This window comes from Colias philodice, chromosome 6, assembly GCF_061535455.1.
Source record: "Colias philodice isolate Cphi_HAF_F1 chromosome 6, ilColPhil1 Martin Lab GWU primary, whole genome shotgun sequence".
Taxonomy (NCBI): Eukaryota; Metazoa; Arthropoda; class Insecta; order Lepidoptera; family Pieridae; genus Colias; species Colias philodice.
The window spans coordinates 9,930,085-9,956,162 of NC_143091.1; the positions used below are offsets into that span (position 1 = coordinate 9,930,085).

General features: G+C 29.9%; 2 protein-coding genes across 4 annotated transcripts in view; one reads left to right on the top strand and one right to left on the bottom strand.

The window, feature by feature from the left end:
• kcc (solute carrier family 12 member kcc) overlaps window positions 1-26,078 on the bottom strand; it is a 279,798-nt gene that overhangs the window by 157,397 nt on the left and 96,323 nt on the right. The window lies entirely within an intron of this gene.
• On the top strand, window positions 519-25,895 carry LOC149488004 (monocarboxylate transporter 9-like). Its single transcript, XM_089696755.1, has 8 exons — window positions 519-873; window positions 8,382-8,508; window positions 10,127-10,549; window positions 10,800-11,145; window positions 12,313-12,460; window positions 22,168-22,312; window positions 22,849-23,040; window positions 25,187-25,895. Exons 1-8 carry the CDS (start codon window positions 763-765, stop codon window positions 25,333-25,335), a joined length of 1,641 nt encoding a protein of 546 aa, XP_089552881.1. The 5' UTR covers window positions 519-762; the 3' UTR covers window positions 25,336-25,895.

Here is a 26,078-nt window from a genome sequence, read left to right on the forward strand (position 1 = left end):
AATATAGAATCAAATGTACCGAATTATTAATGAAAATCATTGATCAAATAGTTAAAATTGAATTAAATCTGTAACATAAACCGTGTATTTTTAGTAACAATGTGAAAATATTTATAATGACCATCGGTTCAAGATAACAATCATAAAAGAAGTCCACAAAAAACAAGCATTCCATTCAACCCATAATTAAACCGATAACTGTTCACGATGACGTGTTTTAAATGTATAAAAAATGTACGCTTTAAAAATACATTCGAATTTTAACTATCAAATAAATGAAACAATATTAAACTCAAAAGATTTTATAATTTTCGCAAAAATACATTTTTAATTCATTCATAAAAATAATGAAGCATGCGCCCATCTCGAGTGCGTTTTATGTAATGCACAAATGACCATTCACGGAACGATAACTAGATCATCGGTGTCCACATCTCAGCACCCTATTCCGATCAAAACGAATTTTTCGATTACTTAGTGACAGATTTTTTATAGTCATTCAAGCCAGTAAGGTAGTAAGACATCGCCGTACCGGCAGCGCGCCGCGTTCAATGAAACTATCGTATCTCGTGTTTATTTAAGTTTGGGAAATACACTTATTCTGTTTACGTTATAAATGTAATAATTTAAGCCTTAAGTAATTTGTTTACGTATACTGTATTTATAGAGGTTTTAAGACCTCCACACGCGTGTTATAAAAGAGAAGTTGTATGTCTGTCGTTATCAATTGATTCCTAGGGTCGAGTGTATCGAATTGTTAATATGAGTGAGTCTAGGAGGTCAGAAAGTTGTGAGAGTGAGAAGAAATATGAGTTGGTGCCTCCCGAAGGTGGCTGGGGATACGCTGTGTGTGTTGGCCTTTCCGTTATATTTGTAAGTTTTTTTTAACACATTTATATTACACTACAATTAAATAAAATACAAGAATGTGACGTGGTCATTTATTTTACTGTCAGTTAAAATTAAATATGTTTCATATTATGTTAAACAACTTTAATAATTCAGCATACTTTAAAATGTATTATACAGATGATTGACATTTAGTTAGGATTTTCATTTTTTATTACTACCTCGTGTTTCCTTCAATTACAAAATAATTATTTATTACAATGTTATTTAGTAATATTATCTGTAACAAAAGTAAAACTTTTAAATTAAATTGATTCTCAAAGTTAAGGTAATAAGGCGTATTATTGGATAAATGTAGATTTTAACTGCACGTCAGCAGATTACACTTACGTTAATATTGCCTATTGCGTGCCTATATGCGAATTTACAAAAATGCTCTACATGCAAAATTACATTTATTATATTCAAGTCGACGTGCTTTTATATTTTCCGTAAATAAAATAGAGAATGCTAGAAAAATATTAAAATAAGTAATAATTGAAAATAAAAAGATTTTAATTAGAAATAATTAATTAGCATAAAAATAAATTCTCCAAGAAACTATGACCCCGGAAATTTGATCGCTGAATGCAAAAATTATTCAATTTTATTTAAATAAGAATGCCTCTTACTAAACCTTCTTAAATCTCGATTTTAAATAAATTAAAATTTCACGAGTTATAAAATATAAATATAACAAATTGTTTATCATACGTTTTTGATTGAAATATAATATCAGCATTCTATTGTTTTTTAGGCCTCATTAATACAAGGATTGCATGTCGTTTGTAAAGTTTTTTTTTTAATAATTCAAACGAATATATTCTCGAAAATATCTAGGTTAATGATTGATCCAATTTATAATTTAACCTTTAAATTAATATCCGTATACAGCGGAATATTATCAATTGTACTTTAAGAGGAATTAATCCTTTTTCTGCACCAAATTAATTTATTAATTTAAAATAATATTAAAATCAAGTCAATAAATGACAATCTCAGTTATAATAGTCAATGCTTAAATGTAGATGTATAAAGGAATATACTTGTTATTTTTAATTGTTTAAAATTCAATTTATGCTTTAAAAATCATACAACAAAAGCAAAGTATTAATTTTTATAAAGAGTAAACATTTTGAAAAAAATGAAACTATGAAACATTTATCTATATTTATAAATATATCAAAATTAACTTTAACTATTCTCAATACATTTTAACGGGTTCAATAACATTCTGTGTTAATGAATGTCTCGTAATATCCATCTGCGGCTTACTATTTTGACACAAACGAAAGGTACTACAAGGAGAATTAAGGTGTAGGTTTTTTTATGTCAGAGCAAGCAAAGGGGCAGGTGGGCAACCTGATGTTAAGTGATTAGTCTATTTGCCTAATTTCCTTATATTATGTAAATAATATAAATATTTTAGCAATTTTCTAGATCATAACATGTAGGTTAAGGTTCGATACATGTTTTTGAGGAATGTCTTAGAAGTTTAATGAATTGAAATACCGTAATAGGCGCGACCTTATGCGATTTGCTCTACATTAAAATTAAATCAACTTAGGTTAACAATTTATGCATGCAGTCTCGTTATCTAACACTGTGTTTACGTTTTTTATTGTATAATAGTATATCGATTATAATTTATTAAGAATAAGGTGATTTTATGTGATCACATTTTTGGAAGTTTACCTTTAAAGAAAATATCGGGAGGTTATATTCGTTCGTTTTACTCAAATCTTCGAATATTTAGCAGAATTCTCCTTTAAAAATTATCGTTTAAATATAATTTAATCATATAGGTACCTACATAAAATTAATTTATACCATTCAAATCATCAGATTAACCAGCAGTTAAATTAATGCAAATATCGTCGTTGCAGTAGGAACATAACAAAATAAATTCAAGAAGGAAAAATATCTAAACACACAATTAATATTACATAGTAAGTCAGATTAAATTAGATTACAATATTGCTAGAACCTATTTAGAAACTAAAACTAATTTAGAAATGAATATCAATTCCATTGGTATGTAAATATATCTCGTGCTTAATTTACCTCGATAGATAAGTGATAAATGTAATATAAACGCTTGCATATATAATTATAATAGATTTAATGCACATTTCAGTAATTAATTAAAATGAATCAATTCATTGAATCAGTTTTAACACGAAAACTCACTATTCCTTGTCTTAATTGTAGAGCATCTGAAATAACTCCCATTCGATGTTTTTGTTTTACGATATTAAAATATTTAGCTAGCTTACCGCCTGCGGCTTCTCCCGCTTTGTCTAAAAACCTAATAAATTATATAAAACCTTCCTCTTGAATCACTCTAGTTTTAAAAAATTAAGCATACAAAGGGACATAGGGACAGAGAAAGCGAATTTGTTGTTGAAATAGGTATGTAATAATAAATAATAATAATAATAAATTCTTTATTGCACACCAAATAAAATAACAGAGAAGAAAACAGCGCATAGGAACAATGTACAAAAGGCGTACTATGTGTATAATATGTAACATATTTCAAACATTAGATATGTGTATAAATCCTGAATATGTGAAGATCTGTGGTATTAATCAACAATTAGGTACTACCAAATGTAATTAATATAAGAATATTATATATCTAGTCAGAAATTGTAGTCTAGATTCTAGACCAATCTATGAGCTACTTAATTCCGGGTACGCGATCCAGTTTCGAATGTTTGTTCATTAAAATAAATGTACTTACATAATATACAAAAACTTTGCAAGTTTGCTATCTTGAACGTTTATTTTAGATATTTCCATTCGTACCTTTTAAGTTAATAATAACAATTATGCCGAATTTCATATTATTATATTTATCTATATATCTTTATATATAAAAATGAATCGCAAAATGTGTTGGTAAGCGCATAACTCAAGAACGGCTGAACCGATTTCGATAATTCTTTTTTTATTATATTCCTTGAAGTACGAGGATGGTTCTTATGTAGAGAAAACGTAAATATCATCTACCACGGGCGAAGCCGGGGCGGACCGCTAGTTATATATAAAAATAAACCCCCTTTTCCTTGGTCCCGGCATCATGCGTGAAACGGTGTACCGATTTCGATAATTTTTTTTTCGAAGCCGGGGCGGACCGCTAGTTCTAAACGTATTCGCAAAATATATCGCATGTTATATTTAAGACAACTACGTTACGTTACATAACGACCGCGACGGAATAACGTCATATCCTCGTCTAAAAGGCCTAAACGAAGTTAAAAACTTTGCTGATCCTGTTAAAACTTTATAATAAAAGGTCACCGACTTCCTCACACTAAAAAGTAGTTGAGTCTCGGCGACTTTTTTGTTACAGTTTCATTTATTTTACGAAATTTTAGACATTATTCTGGTAACTAGTTATGGATGTTTTGACCCACACAAATTAGTCTCCTCTTATAATAATTATTAGACCATTACCCACACAAATTAGTCTCCTCTTATAATAATTATTAATTATTAATTATTTTGACCACCTCCTCGTTACAGTGGTTGACGCGTGAGCGTAGAACCGAGGGGTCCTGGGTTCGATTCCCGGTGGAGATGAAAAAAAAAAAATGTCTCGGTCTGGCAGGACACAGAAGGCTGATCACCTACTTGTCCCTAAAGAAAAATCGATCAGTGAAACAGATGTATGAATAATGCATCTGCCCCCTACCCCACTACGGGGACACGGGACTTCACTACACTATAATAATTATTTATTCCCGCTTTTGTAACCTGCCTGTAGCGTTTCTCAATATAATTCGAAACAGTAGTTCCTGATTAGCGCATTCAAAAAATAGGTAGACCTTTCTAGCTTTATATTTATAACGGCATCTATAGATTCATAGTAAGTAGTAACGTTCAACTATTTATTTTTATGAAAATTATATAATTGTCTTCTTTTTTATATACATATTTTATATACCTATTGGCAAGAAATTGTTTATTTAAACTAAAGGTATTATGACGCAATAATACATATTTAAAACGAAACACCAAACCACATGTAAGGGCCATCCATAACCACAAACCATTGAGTTATTGTGTACTACCACCACAAACATAATATTATGTAAATTATTCTAAAATGTCCAATCACGTGATTATCAATAGTCTTAATCTAGATTCTAGACAATGATAGAGAACTAGTCTCTATTACTACATAATTAATGTCTATCAAATAATACACGCGGAAAATAACTCAGTCTGTCCGCATCATTTTCGTAACTATGCGTCTAATTAACCAATACATTATGATTAGTGTGAAGTGAGGTGTGAATGTATTAACTATTTCGTTACACTTGTATTATTTGTATGCACTGACTTGGTCTATTAAATGTAATTAAGTAGTGTAAGTATGTTTAATTACTAAGTGCGAATATGATATCGGGTCGTTGAACTTGCGTGATTCTTTAGTTTGTTACAGAAATGATGAAGAGTTCTATGATTTTAAAACTATTTCATAAGATTAACATAGCCAAAATTGAATTAATGCATTAAGATAGGACTCGGCATTTAGATGAGGACACTATTAATTCTTTAAATTGATTCCATAACCGTATAAATACTCAAAAATCGAAAGCACGCGTCTATTAAATTTTCGTATGCACATATATTATGAAAATTCAACGGAAAAGATACACGATTTTTAATAGTATTACATAGCATACATAAAGTTACAATTAAAATAGTATATTGTACCTATATATAGATCTATTTACTCGCGTTAATTTATTTTTTAAATCACTCTGTTATAATTATTAAACACTATATTTGAATAGGTTTTTAATACAATGACAACCTACGTTTTAAATACATTTTCTTTAATTTGAAAACGTAATATTTAGAAATTGAATATCCATACATGATCTAATCAAATTTACATAGTAATAACGGTGCCGATATATGCAATAAAAATAAAAGACCAGTAACATCACATGAGCTTTAAATAGAATCTGGACAAGCACGAATTGAATTACCCTAGTTGTGGTTCCGTATGTTAACTATAAAAAAGAAAATACAATTAATAAGGTTAATTTCCCCATTGAGCTGATAAATAAAATTGTAAAACCAATAAAAAATAAATACTGTGGATGTAATCGTTTTCTTTTTTTTATAATACTATAGTTATAGTAATATAAAAATATAGTTAAGGTTTAAACTAATAATAATGCAATACCTATAAATTATAAAAAAAAAACAAATAAGTTTAAATATACATTTCAATCACTTGTTTATAATGATTTACGGAAATTTAAAAGGTAATTGATCGTACACCAATTAATTAGTGCAATATGTTTAAAATGCTAATGAATGCGGCGAAATTCCTAGCTCTAACTATTGCTTAACATTATATTGAGAATAATTAAGCTTGATACAAGAATCCATAAATTATGTTCTAATCTATTACAGGTATAAGAGCGACTTATCTATAAAACCCGCTCACTAGACGGTATCTATAAAAATCAATTAAAGGGACCCTTTCTTGACGTCATGTCAAGATATAAAACAAATCTTGTTACAATTTTTTTTATATATTTCAACAGTATACATTCGTTCTATTAAATCTAGTTAATATTAGCGTATTATAGTTTTGGATTATAATAATATTCATGTACTCAGATATTCCGATTGCTATTTTCAGCTAAAATCTTAATGGTACGGAAAAATCTCTCACATATTCCAGGTAGTTAAAATATGAATTTAAAATGTTAATTTTATATCATTCGTATTTGGTTAAGTTGTATAGGTATAACTTGATTCTTTGACGTCATAGTTGTTTTACAATTTTTATTAATATATGAATAGTGTTCGGTTTTTAATTTTGTAACATTATTATATCTTGTATTTTGGAGTATAAGCTCCCTACATTTGAAAAAATTGCCATGTTACTGCCATTTTTCCTTGTATTATCACCTCATAGAAATTATCAACATTTGATTTGCAAATACGTTCAAATACCTTACCCATTATTTAAACAAAGTTGTTGTTTGGCACATCTTATTCTAGGGATTTCTAATATAAATAAAATTTATTTCGCACTACTATCACAACACGCTAAGATAAGCTTTGTGTTCATAACCACACATGTTTTATTTCCTCAAATTATTTTATCTTATTATATTTCATCACATGGTTATTCTTAGTCTACCTCATACTTTAACCGAGAACCATCAGATTAAACAAAATAAGATGGTCTTCTATTTAGATAAAAGGAAACACAAAATATAATGGAATTCCTACGTGTCTTAAAATAACATTACACTTGCGTAAAGCTAGATAGTTGACTAGTTGCTAGGCTAGTGTATATTTTCTGTAAATACCTAAATGGCTTGTAATTATTATAATAAGCCTTGTGTATTTTATTGGTATGCTAATAGTTTAAACATAGCATTGGAAGAGGAGTAACTGTTAAAAGCTGTTACTGTGTAAAATAAATGTCATGTTCCTACTTCAATAATAATATGTTCTAGGGTTTATCGTACTGCGTTTAGTTTCTTATTTTTACTATTAAGGTTTTTCTGAAAATAATATGAATAATTCTGTTGTAATTGTTGTAAATTTTTGTTGTTTTATTAAATCATATTGTTATAGGTAGCCGAAAATTAAGGCATAATTATATAAATTCCTGAAGCTTTAGACCTGGTTTGTGTCTGAAATATGCAACATTTGATCACAAAATATTCTCGGGACTTATATTAAATGATTAAGTTAAGTCTCGAGAATATTTTTTTGTGATATTCTCGATGATTTTTGTTAATAATCATCTTAGATGATTAACGTGAATAGCAATAAGCAAGCCACTGAAGCATGCATGTAACGTCGACTTTTATTAACCGCTCAATTAATTAAATTAAAATGCAAATTCTAGAATCATATTAATCTTCCTTAATTTAAGAAAAAGCTATAACGCTATCAATCTAACTTATCGTATTACTTTTGTACACTACGAAATTAGGGCCGGTAGCTTATTTTGCATGATATGTACCTACATTTTATTTTACAAGTTTAGTCGAGCTGAAGCTTTTTCTTAAATTAAGGATGATTAATATGATTCTAGAATTTACATTTTAATTTAATTAATTGAGCGGTTAATAAAAGTTGACGTTACATGCATGCTTCAGTGGCTTGCATATTGCTATTCACGTTAATCATTTAAGATAAGTCCCGAGAATATTTTGTGATCAAACGTTGCATATTTCAGACACAAACCAGGTCTAAAGCTTCTGGAATTTATATAATTATGCCTTAATTTTCGGCTACCTATTACAATATGATTTAATAAACAAATATTGCATATCAGTGAAATGTTTTCACTATTTGACTAGTAACTTTCCATACATGTAGAAAAAGTTCCATACTTGTTATTGTAACGGTATTCAGCCGAACGTTCAGTTGCGCAAAAAACAGTATTACATTATGATTTATGGCTGTATTTTGGATAGTTATAAAGTATTTTGTTGCAGATAGCTGGCACTGCTCACCAGCCCGTATTTGGGTTTATATACAATGATTTTTTAGACGAACTCGGTGTTGGAACCGGCGCTGTCACCCTTGTGTATGGAGTGTTCCAAGTCACGCTCGCTATTGCTGGTAAATATTGCTTTCATTACATTTTATAGAGTAAGGGCCGATTTTTCAATGCTTGGATAAAACTTATCCGTCCAATAAAGTATTACACGATAATTTTAAAATGTCACGTAAACTGTCAAATACGGGCAATTAGAATACGTTTTTAAAATGGTAGTTTTATACATTATTCGACGAATAATTTTTAACCAAGGATTGAAAAATCAGCCCTAAGAGGAATATAATAAATCTGCCATATATTATATTCTGTAGTTAATAGTAAAATATTTAATAGCGTTTGTAATAAAATTGTAATACAATTACACGATATGTATTTCCGATTTTAAATTTTTATGTTAAGATTATTAATGTATGTAACGAATCTTACTGACGTAAAGAATCTGGATATATTTTAATACTAGCTGCGCTTCGCGGTTTCACCCGCGTGGCTGCGCTCCGGTTGCTCTTTGTAATGATAGGCCTTTAGCCTTCCTCGATAAATGGGCTAACTAACACCGAAAGAATTTTTCAAATCGGACCAGTAGGTAGTTCCTGAGATTAGCGCGTTCAAACAAACAAACAAACTCTTCAGCTTTATAATATTAGTATAGATTATGTATCACATAATTAAGACACTCCTTTTGTTTTTGGCACTTTGTTTGCGCAATTTTATTTTCGTCTGTTATTGCGGTGGGAGATACTATCTTAGACGCGGCTTCTTAGTAAACATTTAAATTCTTTATCTTGTGTGTCTATGATTTCTTTTTATTTTAAATTGTTTTAAATAAAAATTCCATTACGTTATAACCTAGAGATTTATTCATTAAACAAATAATTGCACCCACATCAGTTTCTAGAATGTTGCAAATGTATGTATAAAAAGTAAATTTAAATTGGAACAACTATGAGAAGGGTTATACTGGTATTATTATCTCGATGCATACGGATTAAACGATTATGTATCTAATTCTTGTTCAAAATTGATAACAATTATTTAATATGCTGTTCCACTTTAGTAATATGAAGCTAATGTTATGAAAATATCAATGAAAATTTTGTATTCGTGTATTTTAAGCTATGAATGCATTCTAAGAGCATTATTAATACTATTCACATTACACATACATAAAGCAATTTATTTTCGCTAAGTAAAGACTCCGAGTTTGAAGTAAGTAGGAAAGGTCACCAAAAAGCTATATAAGTATAAAAATTTAATTGCACGTTTATCAAAGTAAATATTAAAATTTACATTTACATCCATTTTTCACATTGTTATGTCTTAGATGGTTATAAAACACTGTTTATCTTATAAATCGAAACATTTATTCAAAGAAATATAAAATTAATTTGATTTGTTGGTCATACTTTGAATTAATTATTAGATACTATTATACTGACGTTTTTTTATTATGACATTATACTAGGAGTGAATGCCACATTGGGAATAAATCATAACTTATGTTTTAAATTACTATTAAAATATTAACATAGCAACTGTTACTGAACGAAAATATATAATAATCCGTTAAACATAATATATCAAACTAAACATATTTTACAAAGATTTTAAAATAACATAAGTTAATGCAAATATGCGGGAACAATGGTTTTAAACGGGTAATAAAAACTATGTTTATTTCAGGATTCTCCGCAAACATAGCACTGAAGAAATTATCACTAAGACAAGTTGGACTTATCGGAGCATTTATTTACACTTTCGCATCATTTTTAGCCATTTTTGTGGTGTCAACAACACAACTGATTATAACAAATGGATTCTTGCAAGGGTTAGGGATGGGCCTCCTTATTCCGGTGTCATATACCAGCTTTAACAGTTATTTTACAAGGAAAAAAGTGCTTTATTTGAGTCTATGTAAGGCATCTATTGGACTTATAACGATGGTGTATCCATTGTTCATAAAATTTACTATAACTGAATATGGATTTCGAGGCACGTTAGCTATTTTGTGCGCGATATCTTCTCACAGTATTTTCGGGGCATTAGTTATGCACCCAGTACAATGGTATATGGTGAAGCGGGTGAAATCATGCGAAAAAATTGTTTGTAAGTATATTTTATTACTTGTAAATTAATCATCAATTCGTATTAAATAACTGTATTCAGACTTAGCCTCTTTATAGTGTTTGTAAGAATATTATTTAATAAAAAAGTCTCGGGCTAACGTGCATGTCTGGCACTCCACTGCAATTAGAAAAACTACCTTTTCCGGCTTGTCACATAGCATTAAAATGTATTATGTAGATTTAAACTATTTAACACATGAATACGATATAAATTGGCAATTTTATTCCAGTGATCCCACCAACGCCAGCGATAGAAAACGGCAAAAGTTTCGACTACCCGAAGAGTATTAACGGAACAAAACAAGACGCGAGATCCGTAGAGAACTTGTACATAAAGCAAGGCTTAGAGAACCACAAAGGATCTGGGCTTTTATTCATTCCCAAGTTGACCGACTCAAGGAGATTAAGTATTCCCGTGGTTTTGATACCGGCGGACAAGAGTGATGGCAAGTTCAACTCTAGTGACAATGTGTATATAGAGAACCTTTATAAAGCGGCGTCCGTGTCCAGTTTGGGCAACTTCGGCAACATGGGATCTACGCCCATGCCTATAATCAAGAATAAGGAAGGTAAATGGTAAGGCTCTTTACTAGTTCAAATAATAATAATATTATTTAAATCGTAATAAATTTGAATAAGCAGATGCTAACACTGAATAACGCTACATAGATATTTTCAAAAATATTAAAATTATATACGAACAACAAGGATACACATATATTCTAGAAACTGAATTATGTATAGACATAAAATTGTTTCGCCGAGACATAACTGGAACATGACTGGAACGGTCCACTATAGCTAATATTATAGACTGACACTGATTCTACACCATTCACTGATCGAGATGCTATTTTTACATTACTATCTACGATTTTTACATTATGTATCTTATTTTGAATATCAATTAATTGACGTCATTAAACCAGTATTTATTTTGATCTATTTCCTTTTACGAGTTTGGATAACCATAAATTAGACCCTTTATTGGAATCCTATATATGCGACAGAGTCCCAAAAACTGATCTAATGAGGGTTGATTTATCTATTAAGGTTTTTTAGGGTCTTCGAATTTCGTCTCAAGATAATTTGTTTCTATTTCTTCTTAGGCTAATTACAATTAATGATTTATATTCTTATATGCTCATTGGAAGTAATAATTTAACTAGGAGTTATTTATCTTATTTAACTGTTAAAATAAATTGAGCAGACACATAAATAACAAATGAAACATGTACTAAAAAACATAATTTATTGCGACTGCGTTAAAATATTGTTCATTTATATCTAAGCATTTTATTGGTTAATTTATTAAGTGTGAATCTGATGACTATAAATGGCTAGTTTTCTTACTTTTATATTAATTATTTATTGCATTGCGTGATGTAATGCCGCTTTATAAAGGTACGTAAAGTATGAAACTATAATAAACACAATGACATCATACAAAGTAATACTAGTAGAATTTTATAGATCAAAAGCCAAAATCAGACATATTTGAAAAACTCAGAATCATTTTCTAATAATATGTATTCTAACTAACAAATAACCGATGTCGTATCTTTAGAATAATTATTATTCTAAATATATTCTCTAGTAGTGTGTTTATAATGTGGATATTTATGAAAAAAAATAAAATTAATTTCTACCACATCCAGCTAATATAAAGCGGTATCTAATAATATTTTAATACCTATAATCGGAAAATTACTTTGTGACATTAATAAAATTTCATATTTTTAGGCAAACAGTGGCTGAATTTCTTGATCTAACTCTTCTGAAAGATCCTATCTTCGATAATATAATTTTCGGGCTGGCGCTGTCGTTTTTCGCTGACCTTACATTCTTTACATTGGAACCACTTTTCTTGGACAAAAACAATCTCTCAAAGGTGAGTCGCATTGATTTACTTTAATATATAGTTGTTTACAAAATATTTTAATCTATAGAACATGATTTTAAATGTCTGATGTAAATATCACCGTATTTTATAGATACATATTGTTGATCCTTTTTTAGAAATTAATTTCGCACAGAAAATTTATCTAAATGCATACGAATGACGCACGTGTATTTGTATAATTGATTCATGAATAAGATATAGTCATTTTACAACGGCATTTATTATAATGTTACTCTACATAACTATTTAAGAATTTAACGATACAGAAAAAAAAACGTGAGATTAAATTAAGTCACGTTCACCGACGATTTCAATAAAATTTATGTATCATTTTATACTTGCTTCTTTTGACGTAGATAACATGTTTATAATTAACTTTGACACTGGTGTCTAGGTCTATCGGAATTTCATTTTTCGGTCGAGTTTTATGTCATACCATAACGATTTTATTCAATAGGTACATATAGACAAATGAACATATTTTTTCAAAAAGGCAAAATCAACATATTATTTTTTCCATAAACATATCGACATATACAAACAGACGGATAGACTGACATACCTACTGAAAAAATATGAAAAATTGTTAAACCAAGAATATTATAATAGGTTATTTCTGTTATTTTGACATTTCATTAGCAACAGAATATAACAACAATCCCCATTTAATTCCGTGTAAAGTTAAATGTAGAGCCACCTTTTAATAATTTAAAATGTCTAGTTAACTTTTTTTTATTAAAAATATATATTAATTTAGCCTTTAATATGTAAAAAACAGGTTTATGAAAATTAAATAAGTAGGTATTCCGTAAAATTGTTACTTTGAAAAATATTCGCATGTGATTTAGAAACACATTTAGCAGTTCATTACACCCACAGATTACACCAAAATAAATGTGATTGATCTAACCTGATATTTGCAGTATTATTACATTCAATTTACACGAGTGGAACAATTAAGAAGTCAAATCGAATATTTCGGTTGTGGTTTAAAATTACGGAAAGACTCATATTACAATAAACCAAGGATAGTTTCACAAAAAAATTATTTTAAATATTACTATGTATTATTATACAATATTATGACGTAGATAGTTGAGAAATTAAACAGATTTAAATAATCTCCACGAATTTTTGCCTATTTTGTAAATTTGCTTTTGATATCAGCACTATCGTTCCTATACATGTGTTCCTGTACATATTATCTCCCTTACAAAGGAATAATACGAAAACAACCTTATTACAAACTACTATCTGTACCATAGTGATAAAAAGAAAGAACACTACAGAGTGTGAAAGTAAATGCCTTCCGAACTCAACTTCCGCTAGACTAATGACGCAAAATTTATGCGAATATTTGAAATTTTTATACCACATGAGTCAGTGCTAATTGATATCAATCCATTAATTAAACTAGACATATGAATGAACAAATAGTGAGGCCAATAGACAGTCAGGGGTTTTCGTTTTTGTTTATGAAATGTCCTTGATTCTTAGTATATTTATAAAACAGAAAACACCTTGAATGTGTCTAGATATTTTTATATCAATGGATATTATGTTCGGGTTAATATTTAGGTCAGTTTCGTTACGTAACATTGAGGAAAAAATAAAACGGCATTTTAAGTGCGAACGGCGATGCTGCAAATAAGAAAAGGTCTTTGACTTGGCTTTGCAATATATTACCTAGTGAAACGTTAGTCATTTTTTATTAAGTTTTATTACAGTTAAATGTGAAATTAACCGATTTAGTCGAATTAACAGCGGAGTTAATGGAATGTCATACGTCATATGACTAACAAGGTACTTTAAAAGATAATCATGTAACAATATTAAATGACATTATAATTAAAATATTCACCAAATATTGCATAATAAAATCTCATATCGATACACGTGACGACGGCACATATAATTCGTCAGCCCTTTGTTATTACATTAATTAGTATTGATCGGGAATAATTATTACATAACAATTGCCATATTTTTCTATGATTTGATGGGAAATACGTATGCAGATTTTTTGGCGGCGAACCTCAATCCTGAAGAGCAGACTGAAAATCAGCGCTGTTGCTCTCCTTCGAGTCAATCAGCATAGCTGAGTCTGGACCTTTGCCGCAAAACTATTTTTTTTTTATTATTTTTTTTAATGTGTTCTTTAGGTTAAGTAGGTTTAAATGTATGTATCAAACTTGTTGTGGTAATAAACGTATTCATTCATTCATTTAGGTCTACTATCGCTACCATAACATAGTTAAAAACAAAGTCGTTTCCAGAATCCCAGTGTCTGAATGTGTAGATCTTTAAAAGTACGCAGTGGATTCTCTAGGAAAGTCTTAGCTTTTAATTTGATAAGTTTTAGATAAAGCGGGCGCATCCGCGGGCGAATGCTATAATATATGTACATATTAAGCTACGAATGATATAATCCTAAAAAATAAAGTTCAAATATGAATTGTTTTTAATGAGAGGTGAACCAGCAAGGCGTTCATCGTTATAATAATTGGTGGGCAAAAAATTCCAGACAACGATACAGTATACCCGATGATATTATCTTATTTTATTTCAATGTAGGTATTTAAAAATAGTTTCATCTAAATTTCTAATAAGTCTGATATTATTAAGGTACTCTATACTTGACATTTATTGATAGTGAGATTAGATAATTATATTCCAACTTAATTCACGTGCTTGCGTCATTCTCATAAAAAATCGTAAAATATCAAACAGATAAATAAAATCCAAATAAACGCCAGTTAATAAAATGTTGAAGTTTGATGTCAACTGGTAACATTAATATGATAAATCACAAATAAATAAATAAATAACTCTTAGAACAAATCGTTACAACTTGAAAATTGTATATAAGCTTCAAACAATCAACAAAATGTATCGAACAAAATAACGCTTTAAAAAGTCATTAATAACATTCCAAACTAAAACAAATTACTCAAATATATCTACATATGAGTCAGCTTACACAGTTTCATAGAACAATCACCAATAGAACCATATTAGGCCAAAAAAAAAATAAACCAAACTTATATACAAATTTCGTTCAATCAATGGTTAAGTACGCCCATGAAAGATATTAAATCTGCGACAGAATTTGCGAGCATTATCTGGTACTTTCTTTCGGTTTGAAGTTTCCGTTCGACCTCCTTCAGAGCAAGTGTAGACACGAGGTTACGATCGAGTATTCCGGAGGTTTTGCCGCGAGGAATGCAGATAGGGTTGCCAAAATTATCTTAACGATGTGTAATTAGCATATTTTATTTTATTGATTTTATAGATTAAGATAGATCAGATAAGAGATTATTTTAAAACGAAATCTCTTATACCTTATCTAAATCTTTGTCCCACGGTTCTTTTTATGCGGAAATGAAGTTATAATCAAATGCAATAACGCATTAAGATAAACAAAGTTTACTATTTCAACGAATCCAGATTATTTTGTTTTTATTCACATAAATTAACATTTAAAAATTTTGTTTATGTTATTCAAACATAATAAAAACCATAGATAAACGTTTGATAAATATGTTAAAATTATAAAAGCACAACCCTGATACAGTCAATGAAAATCATTGTGCAATATTATTCACAAATAACCAGTTATTGTACTGTGAATAGTTTTCAAGTTTTGGTAACCGAAACAACTTAACACATTTAATCCGAATATTAAGTCACATTTTATAATAATTAATTTATCTGCTTATCATTTCTATTACTGCATCTAAACAAACGAAAAACGTTAAGATTTTAATCAGCGATCAATTAATATCACATTAAAAAAATTCAGCGATCTACATTTATAATTATACGATGGTTCTATTGTATTTTATTAAAATTTATTTATTAATGAATTATTAATTATTATTGTATGACAAATATGACTTTTAAATATATGCGTATCTACAGTATTGTTTATCAAAGCATTGTAACTAATGATCTCCAAATAGTTGCAGTTCCTGAAGTCATGTGTTTTTTATGCAAATTAACTAGGTCTTAGAACGCCAGCGTGTTCTATAAATAAAACAATCAATTATTTCATATAAATAGATTGTATCCTTCTCAAGTCAATACGCCTTTGTATAAAAACAGTTATAATTGTTATATTTATCTAATGTTGCGCAATGTTTCGGAACATCTGATGTTACTGACCGCGCGCAAACTACCTACTTATTTAATGATATTCACGATTAAATATTTCTAAGATGTTACAAGTTATGCAAACTAATTAAATATTATCTATAATAATTTTGCGAACGATATTTTTAAATAATGTTACGATACATCCGATTAATTTTGAATTAAAAGTTTTTCTAGCAGTAGATATTAACATTAGGGTCATTGCGCCTGTTCGCGTCCACTTAGTGCAGTTGGAAAGTTTGAAGGAGAAAATAAAAATGTTCCAGAACTAATTTCAACGCAAAATTTATGTAACGTGTTCATTACATAGTCTATTTTAAGATTTACTTTCAATTGTGTTGGAAATATCATGTGGTTTTTATTTATCTAAACAAATAGCAGAATTAGGCGTTTTACCCAGTTCGCGTCCAAAAATTCCAGTTTGCGTCCACCCGTGGACCAGTTCGCGTCCACCAGCTTAGAAAAAGAATTAAGAGTGTATTGGGTGATATTTTATCAGATAAATGCAAATTAAAATTAGATTTTAATAAATTATTTATTTACGAATATAGTTATTTAATAAAAACCGGCCAAATGCGAGTGGGACTCGCACACCGAGGGTTCCTGTATAAACTGTTTTTCGTCATATGTTTTAACTGTAAATGATTATTTTTTCAATGTTTCCCTTATTTGTGCTATAAGACGTTGCTTCGTACCAAACTTCAAGTGTCTGTGTTCACGTAAAGTACCCTGTAGGTTTTGATTCCCTTGCGAATGTCGAAATTTGCGAAAATTTTCAGCAAAAACGGCTGTATCCTCTGATTGCTTTCGCTTATAAGTTTGATTTTTTCGCTGCTTCAAGGGACCGTAGACTTGAGTATTCAATATAAATTTCAGATTTATATCTCAACGCGTTACTGAGAAAAAGGGTTTTGACAGAAAGACAGACCGGCAGACGGACATACAGACGAACGGATATCAAAGTGATCCTACAAGGATTCTGGTTTTTCCTTTTGAGGTTCGGAACCCTAAAATCAACATTATTATTAATATAATTCACTGTAAGGAAACTGGAAAAACTTATTTATATTTATCTTCTCATCATTAATAGAACTAAAAATTAACAAAAAACAAAGTTACGTTATGTAAATAAATAATAATCAGTTCTATTAAGATTACCTACCTACCCTATTTTTAGTTTCTAATGAATTAAATTTCTTTTTTGTTTATATTATTTTCTTAACCACAGACTTATTGATTCTCATTCTCAAAGATACTAGTCTCATTCTTAGAAAACCCATTTTAAAATGAAAAAAATTGCATAAAAATTTGCTAATTTGAATGAAAATTTAAATTATCAACTTGTAGTCTTAGTCAAAAATTTACAATCTATTTTAAAATACATATTTTAACAAACAATTCATTGCTACTTAATGAAAAACAATGTGGACGCAATATGTTCTATTGTTATGCACTATGGGTATAGTTTGCGCCCACCGTGGACGCAAAATGGAAGTTGTACAAATTCGGTGTAGTAATTCGCGTCCACCTTATTTTAGCTATTAATTGTAAAAGAAATAAGCTGATTTATAATCCATACTATTCCATGTTTTGTTAGCAAAGTAAAGAAACAGTTACATATTCAAAAATTCACATTTAACAATAAGATACTTACCGTCAAACGCGACGCTGCGCACTATTTTTTTCTCAAAATCCCGCGCGTTTTAGCTCTCTCGTTTAATAACCAAAATTAAATATTTTTTTTAAATAGGATAGGCGGTGCGCAGTCATATTTTGAATATGTGTGCATGTCTCTTATACATTGAGGTATTATCGGAAATTTTTCTTATTACAATTTTACTTAAAGTATACTTATTTTCGTGAATTTTCTAAAAGATATCCGCAAAATGGACGCGAATAGGCATGTGGACGCGAACAGGCGCAATGACCCTACGTAAAATAAGAATCAATTGTAACGTTCGGAAACATATTATGCTAATAACAAAACTTATACATATAATTAACATTTTCTTGAATCCAAACAGTTTTGTTAAATTAAAAAAAAAATCTCTCATATATTTTATTGCCCCAATTCGCCCCAATATAATTTCAAACCTAATAAACACGAAATACATAGTTCTGTGGCCTTATTAAAGCAGTAATTAAATTTGAGTTGATAAGTCATAGAAACCTTTGGAAGTTGGAACCTTAGCCTTCCGTATAGCGAGCTTCGTCACCTAAAAGATAAACAAAATTTGGCCATTAATTTTGACCTTAGACTTATAAATTCATTCATAATAAACAAGATACATTTCCATACTGAAATAATTCCACTGCTATTCTATGTACTTAATACTAATAAAAAAAAGACGGGTTGCACTCCGGGAGTGCCGGCAGAAGTGAAAACTTGATTATTAACGTTGAGCATGTTTGATATTTTGGAATGGTATCCGTCTTACGCTTTTTCGATCAGGTCACTTGTCCTGCCGCGAGTTTAAGATTTTATACCCATTAGGTAGAGAAAAAGTGCTCAACGCCGCTAAAGAAGTTTTCACTTCAAAAATTGAATTAATCACTAGGTATACCGACCGCGACACAATTTTAGATTTATACGATCGAAATATTTCTAGGTATATTTCAGGGCAATTTTTTTTTCAGGACAATTTTCACACATGGCACGATCTGATCCCATAAATACTTATACAGGGTGTCACACTATTGGTATACTAAGCGCGAAGGGACTTACAGGTTTGCATACACTGATCATGAAAAAAATACTTAAACAACAAAATTACGTCAAAAATTTTTAGCTAAATTTTTCCTGAAAATCCATGTTTTCTTCTCTGGCTTCGCGCAGCCGGCATATAACGCTTCTCTAATGTGAGCATTTTGTCTATGAAAACATAATCTTAAACGATAGCCCACGTGCTGGTGGCAAAGGCAGCTGGGTTGCTTGTTATGGGTGTACACATAGAGTTTTAAGATTTCATCTATTTGAAAAAAAATGCGTCTGGAATTTTTTAAGTATTTTTTACGTACTCAGCGTATGCAAAACTATAACCTCCTTTGAGCTTAGTATACCAACAGTGGGACACCCTGTATAGATAATAATATCGATATTTTAAACTCCATCATAAAGAAGTGAATCTTTCGATTAGTTTTTGAACAATTCTATGTAAAATACTATTAATTTTCTTTTCATTTACTTAGATTTAATTTTTGTTTTCTTTGCATCCAAATTAATTTTGTTTGTACTACAACTACTTTGAAGGATTTATTATAATTGTATAGCGACCTCAGTGTAGCTATTACCAAATCTGCAAACCGCATGTTAGTGGAAACGCCTGAAATGTATTAGATTCACACGCTTTAACAAGTCTCATTTACGAATTACGTACCGAGAATATTCATTATTTGATGAACATGGAATTAAAATTATGAGTACAATTTAAAATATAAATATTTGGGAGGATGTTCAGTTTCGTTAGATAGGTAGTTAATAACACAAATCTTTATTGTTTATAATAATTAGGTACTAGTAGGTACTTATAATAATTTTAATCCATACCAATCATCACTACATAGTATAAAACAAAGTCGCTTTCCCTGTCCCTATGTCCCTATGTCCCTTTGTACGCTTAAATCTTTGAAACTACGCAACGGATTTTGATGCGGTTTTTTTTAATAGATAGAGTGATTTAAGAGGAAGGTTTATATGTATAATAAGATCCATTAAGTAGTGGAGAAGTACTGTTATTTTTGAGGTTTCTAATGTGATGTCGTAAAAAATTACATTTATTCCGCTTACATTGCAAACGCAGGCTGAACCCTACGAGTTTTATCAAAATAATGTACTAAGTATTATACACATTGAAAAGAAAAAGTCTACAGAAAAGTCCGCGATGGTATATGTCTATCTCTTATGGATAACCCACAATAATTTTTTTTTTGTCATTTACTTTTTACGACAAATAATGGCTAATTTTCGAAGCGATTTTAACCAATACAGCATTAATCCTTAACCAATTAAATACCATGGATACATTGTTCATTTAATATAGATCTATATGGCCCTTTACACCGTATGATTTAAGTGAATATTTTCGAAGATATTACAGATTTAAAAATTGCAGGACGTAGCGTTTGCGGCCGCCCGGCTATGTATTTTATACTCGTGCGATGCCGGAGGCCGGAGCGGGCCGCTATATTTTTATACCTATACAACGTTCACAATTTTTCTGTAGTGTATTTAGTATCAACATTGCACCCGTGCGAAGCCGGGGCGGGTCGCTAGTATTATAATAAATGCGAAAGTTTGCTTTAATCTTATACAAAAACTTCTCGAAAATTATCCCATAAATGCTGGGAATGGGAAATTAAATCTCTTTTCCGTCTAAGGATGAAACCGCGGTATAATAAAATTTCCACAAATCGACGTTCCAATTGTGATGAAATTCGACTCGTAAAAGATGAAAATCCGGGGTCAGTCAGCATTAACTACAACTATTATGCATCTATTAACAAGGTAGAAAAATGTAGAATTTAACAATAAAATAAATTAGCAAGATATGGCATGTAGAGCTAATAATATTAAATCAATATAGATACTAATTAACATTCGATAATTGCCTTGGAGAATAGCCGGCAAATGTTTTGTATGCAGTTCTCTGATTTTGTTGCTTTCGTCATATGAAACTCACTTTGAAAAGGTTTTATTTTTAAAGGAAAGCATATACTGTGTAATTTCCTTCTGTTTTGTACAGGTACGTTTTTTGTATGAAACAGGAAATATAAAAAATTCGTTTGTTTTTTATAATACATACACACACTTTATTTGAGTACATTGAACTAATTGTTTGGTAAGTCAAAAAAAATTATATTAGCAGTCATTTTTTTACATTGTTCGTTAATTGTTTTGAACAGTGAGACTCCCTAAGGCAGGAGCAATGTTCGCACTTGACATGCTTTTTATACATTTTTTTTTTATAATATTTAACGGTTAAAAAGTAGATCTTGACATAACAGTTAATTTAACGTTACACATACAATCAGAGGATGTGTTAGATGTATCAAGTTAAGCGAACATATTTTAAAACGTCACGAACAAGACCCAAAAACCTGCCTGTCTGAGATGTAACTTCATTAATTATTTAAATATGTCTTAATGAAGAAACCATTTTCAAAGATATAACTCTAATTCTATGTATAAAAATGCGACATAGTTATCAAAATAGTAACATTTGTAACATTGGTTAAATTAATTATTCATACACACTTTTTTACATTGTAAATCTCTACGGTGATGCAAGAAATAAAAGGCTTATTTATTTAACTTTCATTCTAAGATATTGAAATTAGGACACTAATTATTATTGCTTTCGGTTCGTAAAGAATACGTTAACGTGTAAAAATTGTATTTCATTTCATATCCTAATAAGAGACATACAACAATGTAACTTAACAAGAAGGCACGTATTTATTTAACTTTTATACAACAGAACAATGTTTCTTTTTCCAGATTTACACTTGATTGTAATACAATTTTGGTTTATTTTTGTTTGCAGTCAGAAATAGCAAATATAATAGCAGTTGGTGGAGCTACGGACATGTGTGCGAGGCTTCTCCTGGGGATCTCTGGCCAGTTCTTCCGAATGAACAGCAGATATATGTTCTATTCTGGGGCGTTATTGGCTGCTATGTTTAGAATGGGTAATTTACAAATTAACTGTATATTTTTTATAAACATGTTATATATATATATAGTTCTGTCTATATACTCTACTAGCTTACCGCCCGCGGCTTCGCCCGCTTTGTCTCAAACTTAATAAATTATACACTAAAACCTTCCTATTTAATCACTCTATGTATTAAAAAAAACCGCATCAAAATCCGTTGCGCAGTTTTAAAGATTTATGCATACAGGACATAGGGACAGAAAAAGCGACTTTGTTTTATACTATGTACTGATGCTATAATACTAGTTACATCTATAACAACTTTGGTTTATTTAATGTTGTAAGGCTTGTAAAAGTTAGTTTTCAGTTACCTCTATGGATTGACAGGACTTATCAATTACAGACTATAAACATAATTTTATTTATTCACAGTTGTGTTTCATAATCCATTAAATAATTATTCTGAATTTATTGACAATTTTAAAATAATATTATATATAATAGATATGATCCCAAATTTATCTACGTTTTAACCAACCATACATTACAAACTTTCTACCTTTGTTTCAGTGATCATAAACTTCACAACATACACTCCGCTTCTAATCCTAACCGGATTACTGGGTGCATTCAGATCTCTAGTGCATATAGCCCAGCCTATCGTGATGGCGGAGCATGTGCCGATAGAGAGGTATCCACCAGCCTATGGCATATACATGCTGTTGGCTGGAGGCATCAGTTTAACTGTGGGGCCTATGATTGGTGAGTAATTTTCATAGATTTTTTGCACTTACCGGTATTAAGGTTGATTTGGAATAAAAAATAAGGCATTGCTCTTGCCATGTGGAATAACGTAGCTCTCTGCTGGTGGAATGATTTTCAGAATCGGTTCAGTGGTTTTTGAATTTATCCAGGAAATAATTTAATGTTACCTTTGTTTGCGATGTTAAGATTAATTATTTTCGAGAAGATGTCAACTGTAATATAATAGTTACGCGAGAGAAAGTTCTAGAAAGTTCCTACACACAAGTTTTTGTTTTGCTTTTCTACATATTACCTTTATAATATTATCTCCCATATAAATTATAGCATTCAACAAATATCTCTATTGATTTAAACATGATCAATAAGAGTTCAATTAATTTCGGTACTATCAGTACCTACTATACCTATAAAATTTATTATATATGTTGAATTTGTTCTAAAAACCATAAAAATGTAATTTATACTTTAATGGAAGCATTACCATACATTATTTCCCTAATAAATTGAATAAAACCAACATTCAAGGCTCAATAAATTTTTACATAATGATTGGCAGTAATTGGATATTATCTCTATCTATTACAGAACCTGCTTGTATTAGACCCTTAAAAATTAAAATTAAAGCGTTTAAATGAATCAATTTACCACATCATTTTTGTTCAATGATATTGTAGATTCTGGGGCCGTATTATGACCTCTTATTTCCAGACAGATTACGCCGTGAATTGAACTGACGTGCAAATCTATACATATAATAAATCTGTAGAAGGGTCAATTCTGTACATTGAAAATATTGAAAAAATAAATAGCAGGGGGTGTTACTGGATCGATAGATCAAACCCAAATATGAGATTAAAAAAATTTTTGTCTGTCTGTCTGTCTGTCTGTCTGTCTGTATGTGAAGACATCACGTGAAAACTAACGGTTCGATTTCGATGAAACTTGGTACAATTATACCTTATTATCCTGGGCGTAAAATAGGATACTTTTTATCCTGGAAAAATACGTAGAAAAAAAATAAATCTTAATTTTTCAGTTTTATCCATAGACGTTGTTCTATAGAACCGCGAACACACGTTGCGTATTATTATAGGCCTAGCCGTATTTGGGTCCAATAGTTATTAATTATAAGATGTCATTGTCAGAGTTACTCAAAATGGAGAAATAAACCATCCACGCGAAGACCGACATCCGCGCGGATGGAGTCGCGGGCGGAAGCTAGTTCATAATATGATCGCAATAACAGGCCATGCTTAATTATTATGGTACCTATTATATGAATTTGCCAGTCAGTTCAATTCACGGCGTAAACTGACAGAGGGAATAAGAGGTCATATACGGATCTTTTGATAGTATGATTTTGTTTGTAGAGCCACCCTTATTAAAACTGTAATTAAAATAATAAATAATTGTTAATATGGAAAAACTAAGTACAGAGATTAAATATAAAGTAATAACAAATATTATTTGTAGGAAGGTTTCCCAGCGAGCCACTCTGAAGTTGGGCATATCGCGTCAACTTCTTTATTAATATTTGAAGATCCTTTGAAATAAGCTCTGTTGCTCGTAAAGATAGCACAAGTTTAAATTTCACTTGAGCACCGCTTGCGAACTTTTACTACTCTCAATTATTATTGTTTACAACAGTATGGCTTTTTAAATGCTACAGTTTCGTAAGAGAAATTCAAGATAATATGTAATATAATCGCATAAAAGCATAAAATATTACTTATTCTGTTGGTTTTTTTTGCATAATAGTTTAATTTTGCACTTGATATTTTAACCCATATACATGTACATTTTAAAATTGTTTGTAGTTTAAGCTGCACCATTTTTCTACATATTTAGAATATCAATCTCATCATCATCGTTAAAATTTCAAAAAGATTTAAAAAAGCTATTTCTACATTTAAGAAATAAGACCCTCAGTCCAGTAATACCAAACTAAGTACATATTGAAATTAACCACACCCTTGACAGTGGCAAAAAAACACTAGGTCAATCAGTCAAAAAATTACAAACTTTCACATTATACAAGCGACTACTCAATAAATTAAAATAATCAAGCCTAGAACAAAACCGCGACCACTAAGCCGCAGTTCTTATATAACATATCGACTTACTACAAAATATGTTGTTTTAGGTTTCATTCGAGACTACACAGGCAGCTATAAGATTGCATTTATTATGTTGGCTATGTGCAACTTCTTCTGCGTAATACCCTGGACTGTAGAGGCTGTTATAAGGTACATGCAACGAAGACGAGAAAGCTCACAAATATGCAAACAATGAGACAGAAATAACATCAAAACTGAGTGCTCAAATTTATTTACGTCATATAAAGTGATATAATACGTTATGGCGAAACGACGCCTTCAATATATCAAATATATTATGATAGGACTGACGTTTTAAAGTGCAAAATGATTATGTTATTAAGACTGTGTATGTATGTTGTTATTTATGTTGAGTTTAATTCGTCGTAAGGTAAGTTACATAATTTTAAAGTAAGTTATTGATAATATACGATTATGTTATTGTTGTAAATATTTAATGTTAAGACAGATCCGGTTATAAAGTTTTATTAGTTGATGATATTAAAATTAATGTTAATATTATATTATATTGTATACATTCGATAATTCTATGCGCCTGATACTTTAATTGTTCTATGAAATGTATCTACGCACAATTGCTCGGCCTTTAATCGCTAAGCTTATTTATTATGTTAAAAATAGACATACAAAACATTATTTCAGTGCATTTGTTAATAATAATTGTAAAGAAAATCTATTTAGGATACCAAAAATAGCTTACTGTTTTTAATATAAGTAAATATATATTAAAAGTGAAGGTAGTACTGTTGAATTTGGGTGTTATCATAATTATGTATAAAATGAACAGTAAAACTGGAACATGTATAAGTTAGAACAGATATAACTTTTGACCTATATTCCCAAAAGTCACGGCTAGTTTTTAATTCACTATTTTTTTAACATAGATACATGAGTCGTATCACTGCCTTTAATATGAAA